At 54.2% G+C, this 19,830-nt stretch overlaps 1 protein-coding gene across 1 annotated transcript; it reads right to left on the reverse strand.

The window, feature by feature from the left end:
- Window positions 1-10,641: 10,641 nt before the first annotated feature.
- MSX2 (msh homeobox 2) lies at window positions 10,642-15,588 on the reverse strand. The gene is made up of 2 exons (XM_016145078.2): window positions 15,155-15,588; window positions 10,642-11,350 (listed from the first exon to the last, which is right to left on the reverse strand). The coding sequence occupies exons 1-2, from the start codon at window positions 15,531-15,533 to the stop codon at window positions 10,926-10,928; spliced, it is 804 nt and encodes a 267-aa protein (XP_016000564.1). The 5' UTR covers window positions 15,534-15,588; the 3' UTR covers window positions 10,642-10,925.
- Between the last annotated feature and the right edge of the window lie 4,242 nt (window positions 15,589-19,830).

Below are 19,830 nucleotides of genomic sequence, written 5' to 3' on the forward strand. Positions count from 1 at the left end.
CAAAGTGCTCTTTGTCCATTTCTTTTACGTGAGTCATTCAGTTTTAATTCACGATCATATTTCATAACCGACCAGCAAATGGTCTGCCATGTATTTGTGAAAAGCGATGAAATCCTCGTAACGTGAAACCTCATTCGGGCCTGGAGTTTAGAAATCTGGGCTGTCAGATAAGTGTGGGGAGACTGTCAGTCAGGCTTTGGGGACGACTTTTACAATCTATGAATCAGTAATCCGTGAACCAGTCAGGTTTCTTTATAATGACCTTGAAATCAAGATAAACTTCGCAAAGCCTTTAAAAAAGCCCTATCACTGGTCTCGAGAGAGTCGGAAAATATTAATTATGCCCTAATTGTGCCTCTGAAAAATACATCTGAGAGCTAAAGAAGCAGAGACCGTAAGTTCCCTATCACAGAAGACAATAAAGGACATTTTTTTCTGGGGACACCTCTTCCTTCCAAACCAGTTGCAGGTCAGAGCCAGACTCCGCCCCCTGCCCTCCTGTCCGTGAGTGCCTTAATTAACCTCTGGACCACACTGTAAAACAAACTCTAAGGAAGTATCCTGCATCCACCTAGACAATTTTATAACTCAGGAGAGTTTCATTTAATGCAACGTTTTAAACGTTCTTTGCCCGGGAACTGTAAGGACAAGTAGAACGGGCCCTGGAGAGTCTGGCATTCAACACACCAGTCAGGGTCATGAAAGTTTCTTTAATACTCATGTGTGACTAGTCATCAGAGACTCGAGCCGCACTAAGGATTTTTTTATGAGCACCTTGATAGCACTACCTGGCCCATCTTGCCAAACGCAAATCGTTTTTATTATCTCGTGAACTGAACCGACGTTTTAAAAGTTTGAACTCACGGCAAACCCACACACTTTCGAAAACTTTAAAAATCAGCAAAACCCAGAGCTCTCGAATGTTCCCGGAACCGTGACGTCATCCGATAAAGACTTCGCTTTCATTAAACGCTGTACTCACTGAGCATGTGCAGGGCCGTGTAACTGTTCCAAGTGCTAGGAATATGGGTCAGAACTGGACAGAAGAAAACTCCACCTTCGTGGCTTCCTACCTCTTACCCCACTGCTAATCCCTGCCTCGGTTTAAAGAAAGCCACAGTGGCTGCGAGTTTGAACTTGAACTGGGTAACTCGAGTATCTCATTTACTGGTCTTGGGCGGAAGCACCGAATTATCCATAAAAGTTGAGGTGTAACTGGAGCAATCTATTGGGAAGAGAGTATGATGGAGCTGGAGACTCGTCTTGATGCCCAGCAAACGTACTCTTTTTACCAAGATGGCATGTTACAAGATGAATAAAAATAGCAAAGTTTTCTTAAAAAAAAAAAAAAACGCTTTTACTCACACTTTCTCTAAGCTTGGGAAAATATTTGATCAGCTCAAATACTATACACACATGTTTTTAATTCGGAGTGACTGTGGGAGATGGATGGAGATTATTGGGGACCAAAAGCTATGCTCCATCGTGGTGTTCTTGATCCAGCTGCTTAGTGGGGTACCAACTGGTAAGGCGTAGGAGACCCGGATTTCAGGTTGCCCAGAAGTCAAACTTCCAAGCCTGTTTGAGCTCAGATCAGCTAAAGTGAGCTAGAAATGTAACTTTAAAAAAAAAATACGGCTGTCCACACAGCTACTGTGTGGCTCTGGGCACGTTGCCTCCACTATGAATCTCTTGCTCGATATGATCCCAAAATTCCCTCTGTCTTAGAGTTCTACAGTGCCATCTGTCTACCCCCCCATCCCCAGTTCCAGATTTAGGCTGAAATGTCATCTTGATGCAGGTGACAACTTATTTATTTCAAAGCAATTTGGAAACCCAATGGGCCCAAGAACTATCTTTTTCATCCCGGTTTCTGCTCTGGTAAGTGACGTAAACCCAAAATTCTTGCTGAAACGGTGAATGCTCTGAAATCGTGGTTCTTGGAGTCCAAGTGTTCACCTCTCAGCTCCGCCGCTCACCAGCCGTGAGACCAATCTCTCAGGGTCTCAGTTTCTTTATCTATGAAAGGGGGATGGAACATCTCCGTGTCGCCCTGAGGGTTAAAATGAAATTAGGTAAAGAACTCGGTCCACTGCCAGGTATTGTCCAAAGCAATGAACGTCATCTTTTTCTTCTGAGTGGTAGTGAATTTGAATCACTGTGTTTGGAGAATTTCAGGCAAGGCCTGAGCCGTGACAGCGTCGGTGGTCAGGGTCACTGGTGTGTGCTCAGATCCAGCGTCCAAATCCTTAGTTTGCTGCTGATTTAAGGACAGTAAAGGTGGAGTTTACGTGCTGTCCATACCGTAATTTTGAAAGCAGAAGAGTCATCGCACATCTATTTTATTTATCTTGTTCTAAAGAGCACGATTGCCACTTTCTAGCCCCAGACTTAGCCAGGAATCGAGTGTGGAGGAAAATTGGGCCTTACTGACCCTGAAAAAGACATTTGGATCTGGCTTAGCTTTCATCAGTCCCAGACTCAAGGAAACCTGCCTCCCTGCTCTAATTGCCTCTTTCCTTCGAAGACCTAATTTCCTCCAAACTCGCCTGCTGCTACTTGCAAGAGAAAAATCAGTTTGTCCTCATCAGAGGGCTGTGGCTCAGTGGCATCTCTGCAGGGCAGAGATGTCCCTAACTCTAGAAATAACTGAGATCTGGTCCCAGAGGTGGGGCCACCTCCCACTGCCCTGTGCCAGCCCCCCCCACCCCGGGGGGTGCAGGGAGGGCACTGACGTGGCTCCCACGGTGCCCGCCCCCAACCTCCACCCACTGGGATGACTTCACTGCTCAGTCGCTTTCCTGGAATCCTCAAGCCCGAGATCATATTCCCCACACCCACCCCTGGGATTTTTCTTTTAACATTGTCTTTTTGGCTCCTCTCTGTTCCCATCGCTAAACAAAGAGAAATCCAACCGGAAAGACTAGACGGCGGGGTGAGCTCCGATGCGGTGGGGAGGAGGAGAGGGCGAACACTTCGCAGCCCCCAGACTTTCCCTAAATTGGCCAATTTCACATCGATAAGTGCCTCATCCATCACCACCACCTTTCAGGTGATTTTCTGTGATGGGATTTCGGGAGGCACTTAGCGTCTTATACACGATTTCTTTACAAAGTCAGTTTTTCCATCATCGGGCATTCTCAGCACTGAAACAAAAAGAGGCAGGGCTTTGCTGCTAAAATAGCTCTTTTTGCATCAGGCCTCGTAACGGAGAAACCCCTTTCAGGGGACCTGTATACTTTCTTGAGTCTAAAAAAAATAAAAATAAAAAATACAAAGGCTAGACAGACAGACCTGTAGTCCAGCCAGGACTTAACCTCACCCGGTGGGAGGGAACCACACGGCACGTCTAGCTGTCCAGCCTGGCTCTCCTTCCTTGCCGTGTGACCTTGAGGAAGTCGCCCCACCTGGCTGAGTGCTCTGTCATTTCCTGTGACATGGGGGAAACAGTGGTGCCCACATATCGCCTTGAGGGGGAGACTATTCGGGACACTGGAATATATTTTACAAATAAATATAAGGAATTATGAAAGGGTACAGAATAAAGGAAGTCAGAGACTGACTTTAGAGGACGCTCATCACTTTCTTTTTGTAATTTCGTAAGAGCTCTTAATAGTAGGATCTGATAACGAATACAAAATAATATTCTAGGGAATTAAATATTACATTATAATTGGCAATTCTTTTCTGTGTAGTGGAATATAAAGTGCATGTTATCCTAGATGGTATCTTAAATTAGGTGAAAGGGATTGTACAGATATATAATCCTGCTTTTATCATTCAACATATCATGTCAATATTATTACCAACCGGCTTAAGCCAAGCCAATCCTGCCATTAGGCCTCCTGCGGTAACAAGGCGAAGTCGCCCCTTTTGTCTTTGTTTGATGGGTAAGTATTACCTCCCTAGGAATGGGGAGCTACAGGACATGCAGACCCGACGTGCTCTGTCTAAAGCGAAGGTTCTCGGTGGAAGAGAGCTAGCGCTGGCGTGACCGGCATGACCGGAGTTGACGCAGGTCTCTGCGCTCTGAGCTCACGAGCTGTGGCATTTCCTCCCCGGGTCCCACCTCCCCGGGCAGTTTGCTGTCCCAGGTGTACTCTTCTGCCCTGGGAATGTGAGAGGACCCCCGGATCTGACTTTCGGGGTTGCTTTGAAGGTAAAGAGTGAGCATGGGGTGGGGTGGATGCATTTCACGCAGGAGCCAGGCCAGGGCCTCAGCTTGGGAGGAGGTCTCCCCAGTGTCCTCACCTGGCAAATGGGGGCAAGAAAACGAGGCTACGTCATAGGATTGGTGCCAGGAAGAGATAAGCCCCTGTAGGGAGAACCGGGCTTCAGGTAGCGGCAGCACACCTTAGAGCCGCGCCTCAGGTAAGTCTCCCGCCTCTGGGAGGCACTATTGCCCTGTGCTTTCACCTCCGGCCTGGGGGCCGGCCAGGCCGCAAGGTCCCGTCCCAGTGGAGCCACTGCCCACATTTGCCACCTCGGACACGTTCGTGAAGGAACCCCAAGTCAGCTCCCTTAACGCGAATGGAGACGCTGCCACCATCCCCGGCGGGGGGGCCTCCAAGGAGCCAGGGGGGTGCACATGGCCAAGCGCAAGTGTCTGGCCCTTGGGAAGCGCCCCATAAAAGGGGACTGCTATTATCTGCTTGGCTTGCCCCTCTGGGCGGCGAGGTGTAAGTTTAACGATGGAGGGTGGGCGGGGTGGGACGCGGGCGCCGGCTCGGCGGAGATCTGCGGGCCCGCGGAGCGGGCCGGGCCGGTGTCAGCGCGCACTTATTGATGGCTGGTATTTGGGGAGTAATTGAGCGCGGCGGCCGGCCCGGGGCGAGAGTGGGCCTCCACGAGCAATTAAATGTGATTAGGCCGGGACCTTCGGGATCCAGCTGGGTGATTGATAACCCGGCCGCATTCCTGCCGGGCCCGCGACATCAAACGGGCGGCCGGCGGCGGGCGGGGCGGAGGGGCCGCGCGCGGGGACCCGGGGCCCTTCTCCACCCCGCGCTGCCCAAGGCTCCGGGGAGGAACCCAGCGCCCTGCCCTCTTCCTGCTCTGGGGTCTGTCCCTTGCCCGCCTGCCAGGTGCAGCGGGGGGGGGGGGGGGGAGCCCCAGGGCGCAGCACCCCGGGAGTGAGGCCGGGTGAGCCCCTAGAATCCTGCACGAAGTCGCTGGAACCGGGGAAGAAAGGATGAAATCAGAGAAGGGGCGGGGAGAAGAGGTGACAGTGGGAACGAGAATAAATAGACAACGGACCACTATTAAGAGAAGCCAAGCAGGAGCAGAGCGACAGGAAAAGGAGGAAAAAAGTTAAAGAGCACGTTGAGAACGAGAGCACGAAGCGGAATTGCATAGACAGTAAGAAGATAGAAAAAATCTAAAAAGATACAAAGTGGGACAGACATTAAAAAAAAAGAATAAAAGGAGCAGGGAAAAGCAAAAAGGGTACGAGAGGGGACAAAGCAGGGAGGCAGGAACGAGAGACCAAAGGATGGAGAAATGAGGAGAAAGAAGCCAGAAGGCAAAGGGAGGCTGACAGCGGCCCGCGCCCCTCCCCCGGGGCCGGGCCAGGCCTGGGTCTGCGGCGGGTCTATGCCCAGAGCTGCCCGGTGCCTGGGAGAGCTGGCATTTGCCCCCAGCAGCCTGGCTCAGCCCGACCCCAGCCCCGGGGCCAGCTCCTTCCTCCTCCAGCCTGGAAAAGGGGCATCCCTCCCCCCAAACCCAGAGCGCACCCCGAGCCTGGGCCCCACAAGCCATAAATCATAAGTGGAGGTACTGGGGGTCCCTGGGGGCTTTGCCTGGGGGGTTCCCTGGTGTCTCCGGAGCCAGGGAACAGTTTCTGTCTGTGCCGACTCCACAGACAGGATCAAAACAGCATGAAAGAAATCAGAGGGAGAACGTCGTCGGCAAGGAGCCGGACTTCTAAAACCCCCTTCCGCCCCCATAGACTTCAATATTAAAAAACCCCCTAGGAGCCTCAGACACTGTATTAATTAGTGCAACCACCCATGAAAAGTTGGGTTTGGAGCGGCATTCTTTGCCCTGTGTGAAAAACCAAGTCTAATAAACAATTGTTAAGTTGGCCTGTTGCCGCTGGTAAATTACATAGCATTAAAAAAATAATGCTTTTCATATTAGGCACTAATTAAAGGTTGGGACAGCTTTAAAACAAGAGAGGGAGGGGGGAAATCAAAGAAAATATAAAAATGTTCTTTCAAGAGTTATGGGAGGTTAATAAAGTATGTCTGTTAGAGTGAGTCTACTTTGCCCCTAGCTACAGCCAAACTGGAGCCACCACAATTGGGTCTCAATAAGATAATGATATTCCTTTCTCTGCTATTAAAAGCCTTCCAGTGCAAACTTAAAATGATTTATTTAATTTAGGAAATTATGAGGTGTAACTTCAAAGCCCGAGCCGTTAGTAATGGAAAATACCAGGTTGTTTAAAATTATAATAATAATTGTTTGGAGAACTCAGGACATCAAAGTGTTTTCGTCAACAAACGCAGAGGGGTCCGGAGGAGGTTGCGGAGAGGCGGAGAGACCGAGGAGGTGGAGGGGGTTTGGGTTTGATTATTAGGAACCTTATCAGGACAAGGTTAGGATTCCCGCAGCCCGGTCCCCTGTTCCGCTTTGAAGCGGGCTATTTTGGAAAGTCGTTTTCCTGCTTTTTATTTAGTTCCTAGCAGGGAGGAGGTGAGAGAAGTTGGGGGTGGCAGAGGGGTGGAGGGCTCCAGGAGCTGACAGCTGCCGCCGATGGACGATGGACGTTTCCCCCACCGCCTTGTGACCAGCTTCATTAAAGATGCCTGCAGCATCACCAATCTGGGGGGGAAAAATTGTTTCAACACAGAAGGGGCGAAGTGACTCCATCAGCCTCACCAGCCAGGCCCCGTGATTTCGGGGACGGTGCGTGCGTGTGTGTGCGTGTGTGTGAGTGTGTGTGAGAGTGTGTGCATGTGACGTGGGTTCTTTTATAAATGAGGTTTATGTTTATTCCAAACCCAGCAGTGAGAGGGAGTGGGGGTGGGGAATGGCCTCTCCAACCCGTGGCAAATGAGCCCCTTTTGTAGCAAAGAATGGCCTTGGGAGTTTGCCTTTGGACAGACAAGGTTCTGCTCAAAAGCCGGGCTCTTCTTTTCAGTCGGGTCAGGCAGACGGTTTGCCTGCGCCTGCTCCCAGCCGGGCCTTCGAGGCCTACCTGCCAGCCTCCCCCGGCCCAGCCCGCCTCCCCAGGGCCGGGCCGCAGTGGGGAGCATGGTCAGGCTGAGCCCCTGGGCCTGTGGGACAGAAAAGCCGGGTCCTCGGTGGGAATCTCCCCCATAGCACTAAGAGGCAGGAGAGGGGATCCAGGAAGAGGCTCCAGACCTGGCCTCTCAGGGTTTGGGAAAGTCTGGGAAGTTCTTCAGCCCCCGCCCCCGCTCCCCGCATCATCTCCGAGACAGCTCCGCACCGAGGGCCTTTGCCGGCCCTCGTGCCCACCACCGGGCTGACACTTCGGGCCTGAACTCCTCCGCCGCCGCTGCTGCCCACCGGCTCTGGGACCTTGATCCGTCACTTCTCTGAGCCTCAGTTTCCTCAGCTATAAAATGGCACGGATGCCGCCTCGCGGAGAGGTGCGAACGGACTAAATGGGATGCGCGAGAAAATGCCAATAGCAGGACCCCAGGAAATAAGATTTCCTCTCCTTTCTGTCCCTCTTTTCCGAAAGCAGAGCTGTCCTTTTGGAAAGTTTCGGGTCAAAGCGTTGGAAGTGTGGGCGGGCGGGGGGATCCGCGCGCCGGGGTGCCGACAGCCCGAGAGAGGGTGTCCGAAGCGGGCATCCTGGCACCCGCGCGGGTCCTGGGCGCCTCAGGGTCCTTCTGCCGCCGCAGGCTGTTCGAAGCGGGGACCGTGGTGACTGACGGCCGAGCCCGGCTTGGCGCAGGAGGTGCGGAGGGCGCTCCAGGGCCAGGCGCGTCGCCGGCCCGCGCACCCGGGGCGGTGGTCTGGGCCCCCAGCGACCCGGCTCCATCCTCAGCCGGGTGACGCTCCCCACCTAGCAGCACTGGGGTGCGCGCATGGGAACCTGAGCCATTCTTTCCCCCTCTCCGGGCCTCAGCCTTTCTTTGGGATTTGGGGCGATTCTCCCCAAGGCGGTTTCCCGTGCACTTCGCCCCACACGCGGGGCGCAGCCGCGTTTCTCCGGTTGGCGCCCCAATCCTTCAGGGGCCAAGCCGAGTCTTAAGCCGGAGCCGGCGCCTCCAGATCCCCGACCCGGGCTCATGCCGCCCGAGGCTGCGGGGGCCCAGCGGCGCCGGGCAGGAAGCTCGGTGGACGGGCTAATTGGGGACCCGACTTGGCGGCTGATGGCAACGCCGGGAAGGGCTCTGGCCTTGGGCAGACGCACCCCTACGTGAGGAAGGCTGGCCCGCGGGCTGGGTTTAGGGGCCGGGGCTCGGGAGGCCCAGCCGGATGGAAAAGGCGCACACTCTTGGGGAGGTGTGGGGCGCCGGGTGGGCTCGGCTCCGCAGAGGACCCGCCAAGCGGGAGGAAATCCATCGGCCCCGGCGTGGAGCGTGAACCTCAGGCTGAGGGCGTGACACCTCGGAGACTCGAGGCCTGGCCCCTGGGAGCCCCCGCCCGGCTGGAAAATGGAGCTTCGGGGGCCCACATCCACACTGGCTGTCAGAACTAAGCGCATGTTCTGGAAGGTTCCAGGTGTCGATCTCCCCACCCCGCGGGTTTTCCTTTCAAGTCCTCGAGTCACTTCTGAGAGTCACAGGGGCTGCCCCATCAGACCTCGGAACTATGGCCTCAGTAGCCACTTCTGATTCCTTAGTGCAATGGAAATCAGAATGTAAGGTCCTTCTCGGCCTCCTCCCACCCATTACCAATTTATTTTAATAGTGTGGCCTCAAAGCCCAGGCCTGAGCCGGGATCTGTATCCAGTGGAAAGAGAGGGTGGAAGGCAAAGGGCTCTTGAATGCACCACGTCCGCCTTCACACGGAAAAGAGTATTTGTTCAGGGTCCACGTCCTGGGAAGAAGCTGGGTGAACAGCAAAGAGAGTGCGATTTGACACACTCCGCAAAGGGCAGCGGGCATCACCCCCGCCCCCCCACCCAGCCCAGTGAAGGCCTCCAGTTACCACCCCCGTTTGCAGAGGGCTATAGGTTTTTTTTTCCCTCCCCGGCTTTAAGTGTGTCGTTGTTTTGGTAGATGGGAAATTTCAAGTTCAAGACTTTCCCTTGATCCTCTACAAACCACTCAGATTCTGGCTGGTCCCTCAGCCACCATCCCCCCCCCCATCCCCTTCTTCTAAGCTCATCTTTCACTGGGGTTTGAACAGCTCCTAATAGGAGTCCCACTTCTTTTCCAGGGTAACCCAAGCTGCTGGAGGAAATGGTTCAAAGCTATTTTGCTGTTTTCAATGGACGCTCCAACCCCCCCACTCCCCCAACGCCAAGGCTGAATCTGGCCACGATTCTTGATTGATTCACATGAAAATAATAAAAATCACCAGCTCCCCCGCCTCCTATCTGGGTGGCGTTTTTTGAGTTAAGCCCAACTAAGAACAGAGAGTGACCTTTAAAATAATTGTGAGTTGGGACAAACTTTACTGCAATAAAACAAACATTTAATTTAATTCAGAATAAGAGATAAGAAATAACTCTTCAATAAAATATATATAAAATTATACAAGGCACCCTTTCAAAGGGGTAAAGTATACTGGTGGGGGGGATGGGGGAAGGGCGAGTTGGATGGGAAGATGAAACCCCAAGGGGCTGAACGGCCCGTGTGGCACCACCATTTCCAGCAAGTCAAAACATGGCTTTGCCCTTTGGCCCCCAACATGTTAAAAAGTATATAAATGTTTCTAATACGTTCAGCACATACGACAGGTACACACACAGAGAAAAGCATGATTTTTCATTCTGGGTCTACGCATCGTTGAAGAATATTTAGCATAGATGTAATAGCTACAAGACTTTTTTTTTTTTTTATTTTTAAAGCAGAAAATTAACTACACCCTCCCCTCCCCCAATCACCTTTGCGACGACGTGTGAGGACTGACGCTCCCTAGTATTTCCCAGAAACCATCGATTCCTCCAGACAGGCTTTAACGTTTCACTCTCCAATTATCTGGAGTTAAGCAACCAACCACCTTGAGAAAAGTAAGGGAGTCTGTCCTTCCATTTGCGCTGGCCCCAGGCCTGCTCAGGGGTCTTCTCGTGCCCCCCCTTTTACTGATTTTACCAAAAATAAAAATTAAAAAAAAATTTTAAAAAGGCAAAGCTTTACCAATGTGTAACCACATGACAGCGTGGAGAGGGTGGACAAACAGGGCCAAATGTGGAGCATCTGGTGAGTTTTTATCGCATGTAAGTCAAACTGCGAAAACACGTGTCCCCTGTCACCTGGAGAAGTCTCTCCGTATCTACTGTCTCTGCCTGTTGTGCCTGATTCTATTTGTTTTCCACAAGCCAAAGTCAACTGTCCCATCAAAATCACCAAATCTCAACAATTTTAGTAGACAATTTGTCTCCCCCTACAAGGAAAAAGGAATGGTCTTAAATGGCTTCTTTTAGGAAAGCGATATCTATCTATATATCTATGTATATAAATTTTGCCTTTCAAAATAATTTGAATTTTTACGTCAGCCGTATAAAAATGTATTATATTTTATTATATATCTTCATATATAAAAACCGTCAGAGCCAATCTTTGTGCGAGGACAAGGGGGCATCTGGAGGGTCACACCAAGGCCTGGTGTCGCCCGTCTAAAGAACGAATCCAAACTGAGTCTGCGGCCCTGTGGGCCTGGCTGCTCGGGGTGGCGGCGGCAGGGTTTGCAGAGCAGGGGTGCTGGGTGCTGCCTTCCTCCAGAGGGAGGCGGGCCTGTTTCAACACACATCCATCGTGGAGTCTGTGGCGCAGTCTTCCTTAGGATAGATGGTACATGCCGTATCCGACTGGGGTCGCATAGAGTCCGACGGGCGGGATGGGGAGCACAGGTCTATGGAAGGGGTACGACGCGCCGTATATGGACGCTGCCTGCAGGGGCGCGTTGATGGGGAAGGGGAGGCTGAAGCCCGAGGGCAGCATGGGTTTGGCAGCCATTTTCAGTTTTTCCAGTTCGGCCTCCTGCAGCCTTTTCGCCTTGGCCCTGCGGTTCTGGAACCAGATTTTGACCTGGGTCTCTGTGAGGTTCAGGGAGCTGGAGAACTCGGCGCGCTCGGCGATGGAGAGGTACTGCTTCTGCCGGAACTTGCGCTCCAGCGCCAGGAGCTGCGACGTGGTGAAGGGCGTGCGCGGCTTCCGGTTGGTCTTGTGCTTCCGCAGCGTGCAGGCCGTGGGACTCATGTGTCCTGGAGGGCAGAGACAGGGCGGGTTAGCGGAGGCCATGGCTTTCTCTCCGGGTCTGCGGGTAATGGGCCTCCCCTCCCTCGTCTTTCAAAAAGATACGTCTTGTCAGAACCAGCTGTGGTTTGGGGGGAAGCGTGAAGAAGGACCGTATTTCAATAGATAAACTGCTTTATTTTTAAAATGTGAGGCTTTTGTCAAAAAGTGTAGGAGCTGAATGGTGTAACAGAACTTTCCAGAGGGAAAACAAACAGCATTACGGTAATGGAAACAGAACACCTCTGAACAGACCCCCACCTCGGAAGTCAAGGGAGCTGCGTGGTCTCTGAGAACAAAACTCCATCTCTTCTGAACAGTAAATATCTCTTCTAAATGGGAGGGGGAGGGAAGGGTTCACACTAACCCTCACTTCCAAAGTGGGTCGGTCCCCTCTGTGCACCAGGACAGGTTGGACTGCATCAACATCCTTAGGCAGGATAATCGTGCAGATAAGGTCTGTGGTAAATTAACAGCATCTTGGGACCGGGGGAGGGGCCCCATGCAATAAACGACCACACAGCTGTCACTCCGTCCAGCCTACAGATTATAAAACCTGAACATCGTTTTACAGCTCTGGATGTGGGATATGTTTCTTGGCCTGGTGCTTCTGTAACATAAACTTTACTAAGGAGGAAGGGAAAATTCGCGGCCCATAAATGTTCAGTGTCAGGGGGGAGTCACACTGCCTCGGAATTGAGAGCAGGTGATGACGTCTTAGTCATTTCTACCCATTCTATGCTTTAGAGCGTATGTGTCAAATGATTAGCTCGTCGCTGGGCTTTAGAAAGAGGGACTAACAAGCGAAATAAGGGCATGCCAGACAGCATCCAGACTCCATATTTAAACTGGATCCAATTACAGACAGTCACAGGATTGGGCATCCGTGTGGTCCCAAGAGAAGAACTTCGGGCTTCTCTTCCTCAAGGGAAGAGCGGGGAGGAGCGTGGAGCTGAGGGCAGGAATGCTAAACAATTAATTTTCTGCATTTGGCTTTTATGAGCTATGCTAATTTTCTAAATGTAGCCACAGAAGTGACTCCAAAGGACTCACGGGGAGAATGTCGCATTTCTTGTTTTGTGACTTCAGTGGCCCAAGAAAGAGTTTACACCTCATACTTGAGGGTGACACAGCACAAGTTCCAACCCAGCCTCCATTTGCAACGAGAAAAGGATTTGTCCTAATGTGACATTATTAACCATCATTTAAGTGGCAGAGAGAGAAAGAGGCAGTGAGTGCTGCAATCAATCAAAAGACAGAGATCGGAGAGAGGGGCGGGTAAGAGGCGACCGCAGAAGTGGACTTTTGCATATGCTAATCCCTAAGGAAAGCAAAGAGCAGGCCTCCAGCTCCTTGATTTACAAATAAACTAACAACTGCCCTCCGAGCCCTGAGACCTGTGAAAGCCTCAGCCTTCACGAGCCTGGCCCGGCTCGCGGGCAGACCCAGCCGCCTCTGCTCGCAGAGAAGCCCCCAGTGTCTGCTCCATCCCGCTCCGAGCTTGGAAGCAACTCCGTGTCCGGGCACGGTTATTCTGGCTGCTCCAGAATCCAGGAATCCAGGCCACGGGATCGGATCGCACACGTGTGTGTATCAAAGCCGTGGAGTTACGAGGCTTCCCCTCTGGGGCGTACCACGCCTCCCCCTCCCACCCCCATTTTAAACCAGCCGGAGGAAGGATGCGATTATACAAAGCAAAACAGCATTTATCCTACTTCCTCCCAATAACAAAACCAGGCCCGGGCGGGTGGCTCCCTCCTGCCCCAGGCTCCTTCGCCCGCAGCTCAGGCCCCACCGGTCCTAACAGGGCTCCCAGGGCCACCTCTGGGCCCCCAATGCGAACCACCCACTTTTAGTTTTAAAATCAAATCCTTTCTTGGGATCTCTTGATTTATCTCATGGAAAGGTCATATCCAGGGCCCTAGGCTGGCTTGGTAGGCAAGGAAGTGGGGAGATGTTTACCCAGCAATGGGGGGGGGGGGGCGGGATGGCCACCCCAGAACCCAGAGGCCTAGGGAAGTGGGATTTCTGACCTCTGGACGTCACTCCCAGTAAGGCCTGAAACCTTGATGTGCCCCCCCCCCCGGGGCTCTGACTCAGGCCTTGGAACACAGGGGCGCTCGGCGTTTGTCAAACAAATTAAGTCTCTTAAAGTTTCTGAGCCTCTCTTTCCACACGATAAAATAGGTTAAGTAATACCGATCCCGCACTGAGGTTCAGAGTACGAAAGTTTAGATTTATCCACAGCCCCGTTCACCAGCGAGTGGCTGATCATCACATGCTCTCCCGTTTCTTTATGTCAAGCCCACACTCGGGGTGTGTAGATTCCTCCCAACTCTGCAGAAATGTCCTCGTGTGTTACCTACCTGGAGGCCAGCTGCTGCCACACAGATCAGATAAGATAATATGGTTAAAAAGTGCTATAAAGCACTGAGCAAACCCGTGTTTAAATTCTTTCGGTCCTTAATCTCCACACCCTTTGAATCCTTCGGAGTTTCTAACAGGGTGGAGAGAGATGCCAGAGGGGCAGCCAGAGCCGCCTGGGTGTATGGCCTTGTTTTGTTCACGGACTCTACTGCGCATCTCCAGTCTTCAGGGCTGTCTGACCGAGGCGATGGAAAAGGTGGTTCTGCCGCCCTCGGAAAAAGTCCCTCCATGTGCCCCCCGCCCCCTTCTAACCTCTCCTGGAGGTGCAGTGGGAGTAAGAAAAGCTTAAAGGCCAGGAGACAGAAGCTAGAAGGAATGAATTCTCCAAATGGCAAAAGGACCCAGGGCCCAAACACGGATCCTGCAGCTGGGCCTGACTCTCTGACCTTCTGCCTCATTGGCAGGAAGCGGGGTGCGACCGTGCCGACCTCCGCTTGGTCTCTCTGGGGAGAGAGACCAACGTGCAGGGGCAGGGCTTGGACACCAGGGCCCCTCGCCCATTTCGGCCATTGTTGGTGACGTGCGTCAAGCGAGTTCAGTCCCCTGAAAGCTTGGGTGTCTGAAAAAGGGGATGGCCACAGGTCGCGGGGCCTCTGCCTACACACTTCGAGGTTCCAGCGATGACTGGGATCTGGGGAACTAACGAGCATCACTTTGTAAACTCTGCAGCGTTGTTAATGCTGCTAAGTATTACTATGAGCCAAGACGAGCCCGCTCCCAGCGAAGCTCGGGGACCTCGCCAGGGAGGTGCTGGCCGCCGGGCGACACTTCCTGCCTCAGGCTCTGCCACCATCCCTTCGCGGGACCCTGCTTCGACACCCTCGGGACCCGTGGAAGAGAAAGAGTTCCATCCAATATCGGGGTAGATTTCAGGTGGCTCAACTTTAAAACGAGGGCACGCAGCCTCGCAGGGCTGTGAACTTTGAAGAGGTGAGATGCCCCGGCCTGTGTCTGGCACATATTCAAGTGCTCAGGGGACATGCTCCCCAGAAAAGGGGACCCCAGGGGACAAGGAAACAAAAATAAGCGATGTGGCTGGAGTGCAGGGCCGAAGGCTGGAGAAAGGGAACCGAGCGACCCCGTAAACCCAGCTGGGGTTCGCCCTTCAAAGACCAGCGAGTCCGCGACTGCGTGCGACACTGCACAGCGAGGGGACCAGGTCACGCGCTGCGCGGCGTTCCCCACAGGGTGTCTTGGATGCGGCCGGCGCGCTGAAGTCTGTGGTTTTCTGGGGCGCACAGTGCAGAGGGGGTCTCCGTGCCCCCGGCCGGGAATACCGGCGCCGGCTCCCCACCCCGTCCCCCACGCGCCCGCCTAGCCCGGTCCCTCCCCGGGCGCGCACTCACTCGGCGGCGGCGAATATCGGCCGGGCTCCTGCATCCACGCCGCTCCGTCTTCCGAATTTTCCGACTTGACCGAGGCGGTCTCGAAGGGCTTGACCAGCGGCCCGGGGCTGCGCGCTTCCCGGGCCCCGTGTCCGGGCAGCAGCAGTGGGCGCAGGGCGGCCCCGGCGGAGGCGCTCTCTCCGGGCAGCGGGGACGCCTCCTTGGGCGGCTTCTTGTCCGACATGAGCGCCTCCACGCTGAAGGGCAGGCTGGAGACCTTGACGCGGCGCTCCTCCGCCGCGCCCTCGGCGCCCCCCGGCCCCGGGCCCGGCCCGGCCCCCATCGCCGAGCACTCCTCATCGGACGAAAACAGCTCGCTGCCTTTGGACGGAGAAGCCATGACTCCTCTGCCCCACAGAGCTCTCCGCGCGCGACTCGGCTGGCAACCCGGCAGCGGCGACTCAAACTTTTTGGGGGGGAGACGGGAGGGGCGCGCCGGGCGCCGAGCCTGTCCTCCAAGGGGAAGTGGGAGACGCGGCCCCGCCAATGCGCGCCGGCCCGGGCGCTGACGCCACGGCCGCCCGCCTCCGATTGGCTCTTCCAGAAGAGGCTGGAGCCTTTTTTTTTTTTTTCGTCCTGTTTGAAATAAATTAGGAGTTAATTACAGGAGCAGTCAGCAGAGTTGTTATTAGGCGATCCCTCAAGGGTTATAATCACGCCAAAACTGAAAAGTCCAAGGCGCAATTAAGGCCGATTATTTAAAGAGGAAGTTCGCCCAGCCCCATTTCTTCTCTCTTTTGACCCCTGTTTTTAAAAGGTACCCCGCGTCTGTATCTCTCTCTCTCTCTCTCACACACACACACACACACACACACCACCCACCGCCAGAACACGTTTAAAATCCGCAGCTGATACTGCAAAGACGTGAACGAAGCGCCTACTATGCGCCGAAGCCGGGCTAACTTTGTAGCTTTAGAGTCGGCGCTGGAAAACCGGCCGGCCTGCCGGTGTTTCGACTGGCTCCCCCCTTAGCGAGAAGGGGCCTAAGACACGCCAGGCACTCGGAGGAGCGTTTGGCTCTCAGTGAGTCCCCAACAGCGTCCGCTATTACTCTAACCCCGCCCTGTAAGAAGAGGGGCTGCAGGGAGCCGAGAAGGTGGCCAGGGGCTGCTCTCCCCCAGGTCGTTCCGACCCGGCAGTGTAAACCAGGGGTCCCCACGGATAACAGGCGAATAGAGAAGCCGCGCACCCTTAGAACCGTGCAGTCCGCGTGTTTTCTTTTCCCGGAACCTTCGATCTGGGCGGCGTCGCTGCGACCTTGTCCTCGCGACCGCGCGCGTTGTGTGTGGGTGTGCTTTGTCCGAGCTCTGTTTGTGGTGTGCGTTTGGGTGCTAGTGTTTGCCTTCGAGGGGGAGGAGAAGGTGGGGAGCCAGGCAAGATCATACCTAGTGCTTTCCTCCCTCTTGCAAAACTTAGAAATCCAGGATTCGAGTTAGCACACTCCAGGCCCGTGGACTTTTGGGGGGGGGGGGGAAGAAGCACATTTTTATTCATTGCCCCTTGTTTAAGGAAAGAAGAAAGAAACGTCGATATCTTCACCTCACTCCAAATTATACCCTGGGTAATTACATCTAAAATCTTAGTAATGGCTGTCTCAGTCGGGGGAAGGGGAGAGCGGGCTCAGTCCACGGAGCTCTCACAAGGCCTGGGCTCTCTGCAGCCGGCTAAGTCCAGACCCATGGCTCGGAATCACTCTTTCCAGGCTGAGGCTGCTTCTCCCTGTATCTAAGCCATTATCCCGCGAGTGGAGAGGTAAATACGAAGCCTCAGCGCAGGGCCTTGCACGCAGCATGTGCTTGTTCAGCAGTTCCCCAAGCCTTAAAAGGAAGGGACATTGTTTGTCATTACTGAAATGACCAAGGTTTGGGGGCTCCCTCCCAGTTCAAGAGTCTTAGAAACTTGACTACAGACCCACTGGCCAGAGCAACCTCTCTGATGCCCTGTTTCCTTCACCACAGCCCCCTGCCTGGAGTGAAACTGTGCTGGGTTAGGATAACCAAACAGACATTATCTGAATCTCACAGGATAAAAACTGTCTACGCTAGCCAGCTAATTCAGCGTGATTAGAAATGGTCCCGAAAAACTTAAACAGTAAAGAACTCCTGACCACAGCCTCCTGAAACCTCTGGGTTCCTCTTCTGCCCCTAGGAACAAGCACATTTCTTTTTTTTCTTCTTCAACAAAGTGGAAAATTAGAGAAAGTTAAAAACAAACAAACAACAACTATGAAAGCTATCTGGAGATGTATGCATTTTCCCCTTGAGTCATATTTGATGACAGTTGGCTTGATATGCAACTCAAATACAGTACAGGTAAATCGAGATGAAGTTCTGTGCCTTTCTAGAGGTACCCAGCAAGGAACAGGCTATATATTTGGGGAGCAAACCTGAAATTCGTTTAACCCTCAGCTGCCACAATGTACAAAAGGGTTCAGCTTTCAGCTGGGCTATAACCAGCCACCGTTTTATCATTATCCCTGAAAACTCCTTATTAATCTTGATCAATCTAGGGGCACACAGGTTCATTCCTGGGAAATTAAAATAAAAGTTAATACTATCATAGCTCTTTTACTGTGATGAATTTTTGGGGAGAGGAGAAGCCAGGTTCTCCTCACTATTCTCAGATCCTGCTGTCCAGACAGAGAAGGATATTTCTGAAGCCAGAAGTAGGAAAATGGCAGATGCTGACAAGTAACAATGCCCCCGAAAACCTGGTGTTCAAAAGCCAGGGTGCCAAGCTCTGGTTGTGAGGAGAGGTGCCCCCAGGCGGCAACCAGCCTGCCTGACTCCTCTCTCCCACCAGCTCCTTCCCCAGCTCCCTGCTGGGAGGGAGAAGATTCTAGAAAGGGTCTCACCGCTGCTGGGGAGAAGGGTAGAGGCTCAACACAACTTGACCCCTTTATTGGACAGTCCCATCTGTGCATTTGCTACCGCACTGGCTGAGCCCTGCTTTTCAAAAAATCTCTAAAATGAGAGAGAATAACCCCTGCCTGGAAGAGTTCTTGTGGGGATTAAATTCAATAGGCTACAAAGTAACTAGAAGGGGGAGATCAATAAAGATATGGTATATCAAAGCAGTAACACTTTATCGAACGCCGTCTCTCTGCCGGACGCCCCAAACGAGGCGCATCGCCAGTCTTCACGGACCTCACGGCGGGCTCTTCGTCAAACCTCCCAGGCTGAGAATTGGGCTCGGCCCGAATAGCGTGTCGTCGTCCCTTAGCGGAGGGCTGACTGTGGCACTTAGGGGACATTCATTAAAGGCTAGTTCCCGGCGACACACTCGGCGATAGCAAAGTGGAGTTCCATTCGGAACTCAGTCACCACTAAGCGTCCCCCTCCCCTGACCCCCGCACGGTGCTGGAGTGCTGGGACCTGGCCCTCCAGGACCTCGTTTGTTCTTCCAACGCACCGCTCCGGGAGCAGGCAGACCCCTTTCTCCATCTCACGGATGAAAGGCCTAAGACTAACTAAGATGCGCTGAGTGTGCTGCCCAAAGTCACGCAGGTAGGCAGTGGGGCGCGCCCGGGGACCGCCCCGCGCGATGCCGACCCCCTGCGCTCCCGGGGGCGTCTCGCACACGCCGGGGCCGCGCGTGGAGCAGCGGCGCACGCGCACCGCGCGGCTCAGCGCAAACGGCCCGCAGCGTTCGCAGCCCCCAGGACCGATCGCCGGATCCCGGCGGCTAGGAGGAGGCGGGGGAGGGGCGCGGAGGGGGCTGTAGACGGGCCAGGGCTGCGGGCAGGCGCCAGGCGCGGGGAGATGAAAGGCGGGCTCCGGGGGAAGGGGCTGCGCCGGGTGACCGGCTCCAGCCGCGCCGGGCGCCCCGCCCCCGCCCCGCCCCGCCCCGGCTGCCCCGGGCAGAGGCGGCTGCCCGCGCCGGAGCCGCGTTAATTGCTCTCGGCCCCGGCACTCAGCCTGCACGGAGCCGGGACAACCTCGCTCCAGGAGGAATGACGATTCGCCCTAATGGGACAGCCTCGCTCCCAGAGGAGTGACAATTCCTCCTAATGGGCCGCTCGTTAGCGGCCTATTCTCTCGAACCCGGGTATCAGAAGCGGGCAGACAAACGGGCGCCAAAGTCCGCCCGGGTTCCACAACACCGCTCCCCCAAACCCCCCAGCCCCAGCCGGTCGCTGTGTGGCCTCGGGCGAAATGCTGGCCCTCTCTGAGCTCGTTTTTCTTACCTGTGCGATGAGGCCTAGGGCTGGGGAGGATCGGGCCTCGGCGGGACGCGCATAGTCCCGAGCGTTTGACTGATCACGTTCCGCGAAGGGACGGAGACGGGTATTCAGGGTCACTGCTTGAGGTTCTTTGGGCGACAACCCCTTGGTTGTGGAGTTCCGGACGGTCAAACCGGTTTCCTAAGCCCCCGCCCGCCCACTGAGGTCAGGCCCGGGTCCCAGCTGGGAAGGGAGAGAAGGGTCTTTGCCGAGGCGCGCGCGGATTTCGCGAGGCCGCCCCGAAAGCCCGAGCTGTCACTGACTCCCACTTGACAGATGAGGACGTCGAGGCACAGACCCGAGAGAGGCTGGTCCTACAGCTGCTGTGGATCGTGCCTCGTTCGATACGGTCCCCGGGAAGAAGCCCACGACAAGAACACGGGGGAGGGGGAGAAATGGCGGCAAACGCGGCGCC

The sequence above is a fragment of the Rousettus aegyptiacus genome, unplaced genomic scaffold (genome assembly GCF_014176215.1).
Source record: "Rousettus aegyptiacus isolate mRouAeg1 unplaced genomic scaffold, mRouAeg1.p scaffold_m13_p_7, whole genome shotgun sequence".
In the NCBI taxonomy this organism is placed as follows: domain Eukaryota; kingdom Metazoa; phylum Chordata; class Mammalia; order Chiroptera; family Pteropodidae; genus Rousettus; species Rousettus aegyptiacus.